The 12,428-nt window shown below is 39.6% G+C and overlaps 1 protein-coding gene across 1 annotated transcript in view; it reads left to right on the plus strand.

Annotated features, from left to right (window-relative positions):
• Nucleotides 1–12,428, plus strand: part of LOC128422327 (chromatin remodeling regulator CECR2) — a 123,857-nt gene that overhangs the window by 75,973 nt on the left and 35,456 nt on the right. Inside the window, exons 3-5 of the mRNA XM_053406204.1 lie at nt 8,437–8,620; nt 11,313–11,446; nt 12,112–12,216. Of these exons, the coding sequence (XP_053262179.1) occupies nt 8,437–8,620; nt 11,313–11,446; nt 12,112–12,216 (423 nt within the window). The remainder of the gene's footprint in view (nt 1–8,436; nt 8,621–11,312; nt 11,447–12,111; nt 12,217–12,428) is intronic.

The raw sequence follows: 12,428 nt of genomic DNA on the forward strand, positions 1-12,428 counted from the left end.
TCGTCCCATAGGACGCACACACATTTCCCCTTCATTTTTGGAGGGGGAAAAGTGCGTCCTATAGGGCGAAAAATACGGTAGTTCTTTAGGAATCATTTTACTGCTTTGCCACGTGGAACTTAACACGCAGTTCTTTCCCTGTTTACACTTACCTTATGTACACCTTATGTACACTCACCATTTCATTGTAAAAAGCCTCAAAGTGGTTTACAAAAATGTAAAACAATGAAATCAAGAAAAATTTACAACCATACTTAGAAGCATACAAAAATTAAAATACCAGAACAGATTAAAATTCCCTCAACTTTCTAAGCATCTGGGTAGGCTTGTCTAAATAAGAATGTTTTTAGCAGGCACTGAAAAGAATTCCTTCGTGTTATTCTAGTCTTTATTATCTCTCCTGTGCAAATTAACTTTGAAAGCTTTGGGGACAGAAACATATCTCCTCTGAAAGCATTGTTCACATGATGCTTTGCAAGTAGTAATCTTAATTCCCCTGATCTCAGCAGTTTTATCCATGCCATCAGCCATGGTATTCTTCTACTCCAACGTCTTTGGGAGGTTTCAGAAAATGGTGCTTGGAGGACTGTCTGCATTAGATCACATCGGATCCCACAGAGATCTGTTCTGTTCACCATTGCATGAAATTGCTGGGGAACATTGTCCGAAATTTTGGAGTGAGTTGCCAGCAGTATGCTGATGATACTTGATGCTATTTCTCCTTTCTACTTGAATCGGCTATGGAGGTTTTTCATCCTTGAACATTTGTCTGGGGTCAGTAACATTAGGGCAGATAAAAATCAAAGTTTAAGCCATACAAAACAGCTTATTATGCTGGGAAATGCCAGTTTTTTATTATGTGTTGGAAATTCTAGATGGAGTCATGCTCCCCGCAAAACAATGGCTTCCTTCAATTCACAGGTTGTGGCAATGGCTAGAAGCACCTTGTGTCAATTTGGATATGCCAGCCAAATCCCTTGAAGAGGGGGATTTGACTGTTGGCGCACATTCTGGTAACCTTCAGCCTACACTACTATTATGTGCTCTGTGTGGCACATTTGAGAAAGGTTTGGAAAACCCATCTCTTACAGAATATAGCAGCCAAGATAGTTATATCATATATGGGCTACAAGAACTCTTTGTAAACTCCACTGAGTGCCAAATTCAACATGCTGGTACTTTTAAAATCCCATGCTGCCTGTGGCTGGGATACTTGATAGAGTGCCTTTTCCCATTCCACATACTGCAATCCAGTTGCAACAATTTATTTCAAGTGCCTATTACCGTAAAATAAGTGCCAACACCGAATAGGACTTTTTCTGTTATAGTTCTAAGATAATGGAACTTTTCTCCCATAAGAAATCTGTTACCATTGTCAAGAGACTTGGCAAGTTTAAGTGAACCTTGAAGACTTTTTTAAAAATTCAGATTAGCTTTTAGTAGTAGTAGTAGTAATAATAATAATAGTAGTAGTAGTAGTAGTAGTAGTAGTAATAATAATTTATTATTTATACCCCACCCATCTGGCTGGGTTTCCCCAGCCACTCTGGGTGGCTTCCAACAGAATATTAAAATACAATAGTCTATTAAACATTAAAAGCTTCCCTAAACAGGGCTGCCTTCAGATGTCTTCTAAAAGTCTGGTAGTTGTTTTTCTCTTTGACATCTGGTGGGAGGGTGTTCCACAGGGTGGGTGCCGCTACCAAGAAGGCCCTCTGCCTGGTTCCCTGTAACTTGGCTTCTCAAGCGAGGGAACTGCCAGAAGGCCCTGCTCCTTCGGGTATACTGGACCTAGGCCTTTTAGGGCTTTAAAGGTCAGCACCAACACTTTGAAATGTGCTTGGAAACATACTGGGAGCCAATGTAGGTCTTTCAAGACCGGTGTTATGTGGTCTCGACGGCCGCTCCCAGTCACCAGTCTAGCTGCTGCATTCTGGATTAGTTGTAGTTTCTGGGTAGTTGTAGTTTTAGTTGCTGAATCTATCAACACTACAATTGCTTCTTTGCCATTACAGTTGAAAATACCTACTTACTTTGATAGTTGTTTTCACTGATTTTATTACTGTTATTTTTCCCCACCTTGGGAATATTTTATTGAAATAACTTTTCTAAAGTCAATAAATAAATGTGTTCAGAATAGGCCTTGTGTATGAAATTATTTAATAGAAATAGTCTTGCCAGTTTTACTTTTAAAATGTCAGCTAGCAAGCGTTCTTCCAGAATGCTGATAGCTTTAGCCAGGTAACCTCTACAAGATTCCTGAATGTATTTGCCTTTCTTTTCACAGTGTAAACAAAGTGAAGAACAACCCTCTTTTTCTTCCAGTATGATGCCCCGCTCCCTATCAATTTATGAAAGAGTCATGGTGCTTCTGCTTATTTACACCATTGCTTTCGTGTAATGCAATTTCTTTCTTTCTTTCTTTCTTTCTTTCTTTCTTTCTTTCTTTCTTTCTTAAAAAATCTTAATAGTGATATTCAAAAGCAAGGATAAAAAATAATATTTGTTTGGGAAAGCAAATGGTTAGGCTCGTTTGGGAAAATGACTTACCACAGAAGGAAAGATAAAGTTGAAGTTTGAGGGTAGCTGGAAATTCTGTCAAACATCTGGTTCCCATTTCAGGTTCTCATTATAGCCTGAATCAAAGCAACAACCATTCAGTGGTAGTCTACACAAATTGACAAGAGAACCTGGAGTGCTCTGCTAAGAACAGAGGCTCATTGCGGCTTATGTGGGGCAGAAGGGCGGAAGCTTCTGGTTTTAACCACTTATGTAAAAGTCAAACTGAAATGCCCAAGATGATTGGTTGAGTCAACAGACTCTTCTCCCTGGGGGAAATGGGAATTAAATGCTCAAATCCTAGCCATCTTCCGGAAATGGGAAATTTCATGGCTCAATATGTTTGTTTCAACAGCAAGAATAAATGGAAAAAAAGAAAAGAACAACCACTGAGGTTTTCTTGCCTATTTTCAATCATGTCACCCAACACACACATTCTCAGATATTTGCTGCTGCACATACAAGGAGCATATGAATTTTGCTCCTGTTAGCCAGTCTGAAATGCTCTGATTCATTAGGATTCAAGTGTTAATAATTTGCTGAGGACACCCATTTCTATTCGTTTCTCAACAACCATATTGTTTAGCACTGGGAGGTTTAACTCAACCTTTCACAACCTAGTGCCTTACAAATATTGTATTACAATGCCTATCGATCATAGCTTTGCTGGCTGGGGTTGATGGGTATCTGAAACTCTTGAGGGCACTGTTTCAAGTGGTACTAATTATCACCAAGTTGGGGGAGGCTGCTTTAATTGATCAGCCAAAGCAGATTCACACACACATTACATAGCAGTATAAACACTTTTGATATTGCATATATACATAAGGAATGATGCCAACCATGGATCCCTATAATTACTATGTGATCCCTCTCACTGAAAACATATTAGGTATGCATACATAGTGATTTTTAGGCATACAATGTGAAATATGTTAATTGGCTCTAAAAATTAAAGTTTTAATCAGTTACCTCTTCTTCAATTGGTTGATGTTGGTGAAAAATTCTTGGAAATACCTTACTGCTGTGAAGTATGCACTACTCAGTTTGCACCAGATTTGATTGATTCATCTTAATAATGGATTTTCTTTCAGTTTCTGTCAAAAATTAGCAAAAAGTTGTGCCAGACTGTAAAGTAATTCATATTTCCCCCTTCAGAGTCTTCAAAAAAGCCCCTTGATGGGTTTTATAACATGTGTTTAATTAAGTTTTAAAAGCTAGACTCTTTTTTAAATAAATCTTTTCATCAGCCCAAACACAAGCTAACAGTTCACAACTTGATAAACTTTGCTTCTTTCCAAACATGTTCTTAATGTAGAACTGGAAAAAAAATATATGCTCAGATAATGCATTTCAAATCCAGTTCTCAATTATGACAGAGAAAAACAAACAAAACAGGCTGAAGAATTATTTCTTAGTTAGGTTTCCATTATGACAGTCTTACTGAATGTTAATGATAATCCTAAATGGTCAATGGTTTCTGAGAGGGGTGTGTGTCATCAATCATTTAGTGATTGGAACTTGGAGGAAATCCGGGCCAGGAGTCTCTTAATAGGATTGTTGATGTCAGCAGTTTCAGGGAATGATAAATCATTGAATGTTTATATGTGAGCCAGTCATAAAAGTAATTGTTTGACTCCACAAGCATGTCTGTGGTGTTTGGGTTTTTTTGTGGTGCTTTGTTCAGTACAGTGGTACCTCGGGTTACATACGCTTCAGGTTACAGACTCTGCTAACCCAGAAATAGTACCTCGGGTTAAGAACTTTGCTTCAGGATGAGAATAGAAATCATTCTCTGGCGGCGCAGTGGGAGGCCCCATTAGCTAAAGTGGTACTTCAGGTTAAGAACAGTTTCAGGTTAAGAACGGACTGTAGTTGGTTATCTGTGCTGCTTGCCAACAGGTACAGAGAAATGGATTGTTATATTTAGTACTAAGGTTTAAAATTAAGTACTCTAAATCCACATTTTATTTTGCTAAAGGAGATTCTAAACATGGAACTTTGAATTTGAATATTTAATCTTAAGAGTTATATCTCCAGCCATAACTGCTTTCAGGTGTAATGCCGAAATAGTCTGGTCCTGGTTGTTTGTACCACAGGACTGAAGCAAGACTAATGTTTCAGATATTTCTAAGTTTGCATAACTTGGGGCCTTGGGGTGGTGACTTGTCAGTTGAACTTGTCAATTACTTGTCAATTTGCAATATTCTTAACTTGTGGGTTGTGCTCAATTTAGCAGCAGTGGTGTGTGAGTGAGAGAGCATTACCTATTGTGGCAGAAAGCTCAGGTAGACCAGAGATTTGGTGATGCTGTGCTGTCAAATTCCACCCGAGTGGTGTGGCTTCCAGAGTACTGCGCTGGAGACTCACTCTGATTGGCTGTGGGTACAGCTAGCCAGACTGCTGGAGGCAGCTCTTGGTGGGGGGTGGAGAGCAGGTGTAAATTGGTTTCCTGGCATTCAGCTGGATAGGAGTATAGCCCAGGGGCATAGCGCTGGGGGGGGGGCTGCTGGGGCGATGGCCCCGGGCACATTTTTCTGGGAGGGCAGTGGCAGGGCAACATGAGGAGGACACAAAAGTCACACGCCCTTCCAATCAATCCGATCAGACTCATTGAAAGGAGGGTGCATGCCTGCCCTGTTGCAGCCTCCTCACATTGCTCTCTGCGCCCTTGGTGTGCCCATGCCACCCACCTCAGGCACTATGAAGACACGTTCTGCCACTGGTATAGCCTCTACACTGTGTGTAGCACCCACCCTGTGGAAAATGTCTACAGCCAGAGAAGGAAGTCTCTGAACTTAGGTGATAGATTAAAAGACACTGACTAATGTCATTTACAAATATACATACAAGTGAGAACTGGAAAGCTGAACTGGAGAAGGGAGAAGTGGAGCTGTAAGGGAACACTCTACTTGGGTCTAAATTAAGTATGCAGGGGATAGATCTTCCAGAGAGTGAGACAAATATTCCGAAACCAGTTGGGAATGGTGTGGTGATCGCATAGTCTATTATACTAATAGAGGAGCCTCAGAAGCGAGATTTATAGAAAGGAAACTGACAAAGAGTACCAACTCGTTTCAGAACCAAAGTATTAGCACCTCAGCTATAACATCTCTGCAATTAGTTCATTAAGGAACAAAGCAAATATTAGCTACATATTTATCATCTTGTTTAAAAGCTTGTAACATCCACTGAATTTAATATATATAAATGTACTGTTTCTTGAAAGAATTCTATCTCCAGACACATCTTTTGCTTTACCTGTTTTGTTGCAAAATTATTATTTTTGAAAAAAGTCTTTTTCCTGTTTCACTAAGTCTCCAAGTACCAAGATCTTTCTTAAAAAAGCAAAAAATAGCCAATAGTGAGAGGGGGCAGACATCACTATGCTGTCCTGCTGGTGCTGTTGCATGAGACGGGGATGGGTCAGGTTGGTGGTGATTGCCTTGCACCACAACCTCACCCCCCAGCCCAGTCCTGATGAATACAGCCACTGCTGCAGCCACACTGTCACCACAGCTTACAGGATCACTTAGGGTGCATATCTGCAGTATCCTGAAGGATATGCAGAGTTCAGCAAATGTGGTTGCCAACTAACCTCCACAAAAAGTCTAGTCTATAACAGCAGTTTGATCTGCAGAAATCTGTCAAGCTTTTCATGCCTTGAGAAAGGACATTGTCGCCTGCTTCTGTCTGTAGATCAAGGTGCTGTTAAAGGCACAGGGAATCAGTAAAATTATTGCCAACCCTATCCGCAAGTGAACCATGCCATTTTCTGTGACGAAAAGGTTTGCATTGTTTCTAAGGGCTGAGCAATGGGCTGAGGGAAGTTTCTAGTTGAGAGGAAATGCTAGTACAGTGAACATCAGATTCTAAGTATGAACATCTGCTGAGCTGCCTCAAGGGAAGATGTTCTTAATTGTTTCTTATAAAGCTATTATATCCAGAATTTCATTCTTGGTGTGATGATACTTAGCAGGATGGAAGAAAATGCAAAGAAAATAAAACACTTTTTGAATTCTTTGGGTTAACTACATAGGTAATCATGTAATTCACCTGTCTCCTTTACATAACTGTACAGTGGTGTCTCGGGTTACAAACACCTTGGGTTACAAACACTTCGGGTTACAGACTCCGCTAACCCAGAAGTAGTACCTTGGGTTAAGAACTTTACCTCAGGATGAGAACAGAAATTGTGCGCCGGTGGCAGCAGGAGGCCCCATTAGCTAAAGTGGTACCTCAGGTTAAGAACAGTTTCAGGTTATGAACGGACCTCTGGAATGAATTAAGTTTGTAACCAGAGTTACCACTGTACTTGGTTCAGTTTTTAGTTACTTGAGATTGTTTGAGTGGGGGAAAAAATCTCAGAATTTTTTTATTTATATTATTTTTATAGACTGCTAATACTAAAAAAAACCAAGCAGTGTGCAGCATATTAAAAATTATGGAAGGAAGGGTGTGTTTTCTTGCCTTCTCTGTAATAATAAACCTAAACCCTACTACCACCAACATGCTTATTTCATTTATTCCTCTGGATTCTTAATTACCAGTAACCTGTTAGCTGTAGGGTAAATGTGTGGTACAAAACTAGTCAGTTGTTGTTACAGTTTATTAACCACCTTCACCCCAAGTTCCCAGGATTGGTTACAACAATTAGTACAACATTAATATTAAAACAGAGTATTACACATTATGGGGTTTTTTAAATTTTAAAACAACTTATTTGGCCTGACATGACTTGGCTGGATGTTTTGGGCAAGCCTTCACCTGACATTGTATGTCACATCATATAACCATAAGCCAAGCACAGGGTTTCCTCAGACCATTATGCGGTACAGTGGTACCTCGGGTTACATACGCTTCAGGTTACAGACTCCACTAACCCAGAAATAGTACCTCGGGTTAAGAACTTTGCTTCAGGATGAGAACAGAAATTGTGCGGCGGCAGCGCAGCAGCAGCGGGAGGCCCCATTAGCTAAAGTGGTGCTTCAGGTTAAGAACAGTTTCAGGTTAAGAACGGACCTCCAGAACAAATTAAGTACGTAACCAGAGGTACCACTGTACTTCTCAAATGCCCAATAATCAGCTGGTTTGGGGGTATTTGGGAAGCAATGAGCACAAAGTTGAGCAAGCCTTTTGATCTTCCCCATACCTGCAGACCAGCTTTGTCAGGTGTCTGTCAGATGATTAACAAGTGACTGGCCCTGCCCACTTGTCAAAGTTGGCCCAAAGGGTGGAAGGAGATAAAGATGTGACTTGCTGGACCAAAAAGGTTTCCTACTCCTGTTCTGATACATATAGCACTACACTATATGTCTGGATTGCCAATGTTTTATGGATGTTTTATTTATTTATCTTTTATGGCATTGTTGTCTAAACTATGCCAATAAATGCTGAATTCGATTTAAATTTGATTTACATATAAAACTTTCTGATTCAATATATTAATGGAAAATTCATGGGGGCTGCTAGACTACCCTCTCTTAGTTGCTTCTTTTAAGGATAAATACTCTAGCAGTCTGATAAATGTAGTCCATTACCCTTGTTCCACTTTTAAAAAAGCTGTTCTTTTACAACAACAAATGTTTACCAATCTTACAGAATTTTCTACATGTATGCCTTTATGGGAATCATTATTTTAAAAAATCATTGTAAAAAAAAATTATACGAAAGGATAACTCCTAACTATTGTCCTATTTGATATAAATTGTTTTGTGAGACGAGCAGAGCATGTAAGCCTAACCACATGCAAGGAACTGGACCAGTTTTGAAGTGCCTGTTTGCCAAAACAGAATTTTTATATATGTCAGCTATTTAAAGATGAATTCCTCATCAGGTTGTGTAAGGTACTTTATGAACATATATTCTTTTTATTAGATCTCAGACATTTCATGGCTACCTGGAAGACATCATCAACTATCGCTGGGAACTGGAGGAAGGGAAGCCCAATCCCTTACGAGAATCTACTTTCCAAGAGCTACCCTTGCGCACTCGTGTGGAGATCCTGCACCGCCTTTGTGATTACCGACTTGATGCTGATGATGTCTTTGACCTACTCAAGGTGTGTTGGGTGGTGACAGATGTTGGATAGGGAACTGGAAAGTGGAATGGTACACACTTTCCACTAAGAAGTTAACACTTTGTGTTCATAGGTACATTCTATATCACTTTTTGTTACTAAGCTCATTTAAAAGGTGGCTTAATTTGTTAGATTGTTTGATGTCTTTAGTCTTCCCAAACTGGACAACCTGAAGAAACAAGTGTGTGAAATTGGATATTGCTCTCTGGTATCTTTGATTTACTGATGCCTCGTGTGTATTTTTTCAGTGAATCAGTGTTCTGTGTTAAATAAGGCTCATTGGTGGTTGTGGAAATATTGAGAAGCTATATGAGTTTTAATAGATTAATGTCAGGTAGGAAGTATTCTGGACTACAGCTTCATGCATTCCCTTGTTGTTGTTTGATTGCCAGACTAAGCATCAACACGTGGGAACTTTTCGTTTGCAACACTATACTGTCTCTAGCTGTAATTTATTTTTAGTTCCTTTTTTGTTGTTGTTGGGAGTTATTTACACACACTTCTGCATAGTGTCTTCACAAGGCATTTGCTAATTTTGAAAACCACAGGTAGTAGTAAAATCTGAGTTGTTTTGGAGAGGCTGTTCCCTTACTATGCTTGGTCAATAGGCATTGGTATGTGCATGTGGTCATAGAACCCAGCCTTTGTTAGATACAGTGGTTATTGTGAATGCCAACAGCAGCTGTGTTGTGTTACTAGTTAAGAGAGGCTAGGTATTTTTATTGTTCTTTGCATAAAATGTGGCCCTCAAGTTGCAAGTGTTAATCATAATTAAAATAACTGTAAGGAAGGCATTGCATTTTAAGGAAAGTTAATATCTTTTCTTGAAAAGTGCTTCTGGGCATTTGGCCCAGATGCTTTTTCTTGTTGTCTTTTAAAAATAAATATAGTTTTATTGATTTCCAATATATAACAATTACAAAAGGGAGGGTTACGCCCTCCTTCCAGCCTATTTAAGCCTATTTAAGTTTGCCAAAATCCAATCTGTGATTTCATTGCTTTCCATTTTTCAGGGTTATCAGTAAAGTATTTTTTTTAAGGATGCCACATTCAACAAAATTGTATCATTTCTGTTACTCAATGTATGTAACCTATTTGTTGATATTTTAAAATGTTTTATTGACATTGCTGAGGCTTACGGATGGCCATTTACTGTGAGGTGTCTGCTTATAATCTCATAGTGACTAAATCCAGACCATGATTTGGGGGATCGTGAAATAAGCATTATATTAATGTGTTCCTCCATGTGCAGGCTTATTTATTTTTCTTTTAAAATGATAAGCCAGTTTTTTCTATAAATTGTGATGTCAGAAACCGTTGTTTGATCCTGGTCTGAGAGACTGACTAAAATCACACTTTGTCAGATCAGATGTAGCTGGGGGTTTTTTGACCTGGGTGAAGCGTCAAGAGGGGCACCATTGAGGATCCCTCTGTGTGTGTGTGTGTGTGTGTGTGTGTACACACACACAAATGGGGGGGGCCAAACTGGGGTTTTTGACACGGGTGAAATAAAGCCTAGTTTTGCCCCCGCAAAATGAGCATGTACAACACTAAGCCATGATCCAAACAGTGGTTTGTAGGATTGTCTGAATGTAGCCAGTGTGGATTTGCAACACAGTGTGAAATGTACATATATGTGAGGTGGTAGAGGAGCTGTAAAGCCTGCCTCACCACATGGCTCGTTACCGCAGATAGAGGGTGAGTTTATCAGCCAACCATCATAACCACAGGTGAAAACATTTTTATAAGTATCCCACTCAATTAATCCATTTGAATGTCATTACACTGGAATAAATTATCTCATGTCATTTTTTCAGTAAGTATCTATGACCAAGAGTTATCAGGAATTCAGTGTTGCAATCAGGTTGTTTCCCAAAAAAGTTTAAGGATGACCAGTTTCATGCATAATGCCGCTTTAGAAATAATCCCCGGAACAGTGTTGTGCAGGCAACCATTATATCAGACAAGGTCCTTTCATTGCTGCTTGAAGGGAGACGTTCAGCAGGTGTGACTTCTCTTGTTACTGCAATACTGTGGTAGAAGATGCACCTGCTTGCAGCTGAAGCCAAGTATGGTCTTTGTGGAACTTTAGAATTTTGGCATTTGAGGAGGGAGAGGCCACCTGCTGTTTTGCTATGAAAGGTATAAGAGGCCACTTTGGGTTTGGCTTTAGCAAGCTTTAATTAGCCTTTCTCGTGAATATATTTGTAGCGCACAAATCTCAGAGTGAATTGACGCATCTGACCATTTTTTGGCAAGATGAAGTTTGACTGTGTACACCACCTCTGGTGGGTACAGTCAGGGTTTTAAGATGGGTTCAACAAATGCAGCAGTGATACTGAACAGCAGAAAAATGTGCTGGATCAACAGAAGTTGGATATATTGGTTGAATCAAATGTTGTGTGCAAAACTGTTATATGATTGTCTCATGCTGCATAAAAAGCTACTCAGTGTTATTTGTCCATCTTTGTTAGGAGCACAAAAGAGGGCATTGTCAAAATGAAGTGACCATGAAGAACTTCTATTTAGCCAAGAAAGGATGGTTTATTTTTTCAAACACGTTATATGCTGTCTAGAACCCCAGAAATGCCTGCACTTTAAACAATATTAGTGGACAAGTGTTGGTGGTTGGTTTTCCAACGTTGTCTTTTTGTATATTTGCTTTCAAATACAGGGTTTGGATGCGGATAGTCTTCGGGTGGAACCGCTGGGTGAGGATGGCAACGGTGCCCTCTACTGGTATTTCTACGGCACTCGTATGTACAAAGAGGAACCCATGAAACCAAATGGAGAAATGCCTTCAGACAGGTACAAACTTACCTTTGTAGCAAGGAGAAGGTGGATGAGAGTGCCACAAAGGAGCAAATTTATGAAAGGAATAGTGATTGGAGGACCACTGCAAGGGCTACAAAATCAACAAGTTTACTTATTTCCTCTTAATTACAAAATATGCAGAGTTTTCAGAGTATTTTCTTGTTTTTATTCTGTTTGCCTTCAAAAGCCCCTTCAAAAGCCTTCTGAGATAGGCGGCTGTTGTTCCCATTTTACAGGCTGGGAAGTGAAGCTAAGAAAGTGACTGCTTCAAGGTCTCACAAGGAATCCATTACAAAGATGGTACTTGGAAATTGGAGAAAATTCTACTCTAGGCATTATACCAGAGTAGTTCTTGTATAGGGCAGCTAAAACCAAGTACAGCCTTGCAGATCTTAAGAATTCTGCCACTTGAGACACATTTTGCCACACTTACTTACTCCCTGCTGGAAAAAGAGTCATGCCCACTGTTGAATTAATTTCCCAAGTAGCTGTGCCCTTCTCTTCTGTTACCCTCCTTAGAACAAATGTCTTTCCTAGCTTGACTCCTAGCAGCTGTTTCAGTGCTTCTTATGGTCACTGCTCTCTTGTTACCCTCCTGCTCTTGCCAACTGCTACTATCATGTTCTGTAGCTATTCTGTAACTTTTCAATGTGTTCCAGGGGATGTGGGATACAGACAAGCACTCAAAACATTCCTGGAAAAATAGTAAAAAGACGAGGGCGACCTCCAAAACGAAAGAAACTACTGGAGGAGAATCTCTTAAGGTAAAGAAATGCCATGTTTGAAATATTAACCAAAGATAATCAAATGCATGTGTTTGTGTAGTGTCATCTGAGTACATGATGCTTTACAGAGTAGAGGAGCTTACAATCTAAATGTTGACAGTAATGAAAATGAAGGGGATGATGAAAAGGTTGTGGCATAAGTAACAGGGGATGAATGTGAACAGGTCTTGTTCAATATAAAGCCTTCTGAA

Source organism: Podarcis raffonei, chromosome 10, assembly GCF_027172205.1.
Source record: "Podarcis raffonei isolate rPodRaf1 chromosome 10, rPodRaf1.pri, whole genome shotgun sequence".
NCBI classification, from domain to species: domain Eukaryota; kingdom Metazoa; phylum Chordata; class Lepidosauria; order Squamata; family Lacertidae; genus Podarcis; species Podarcis raffonei.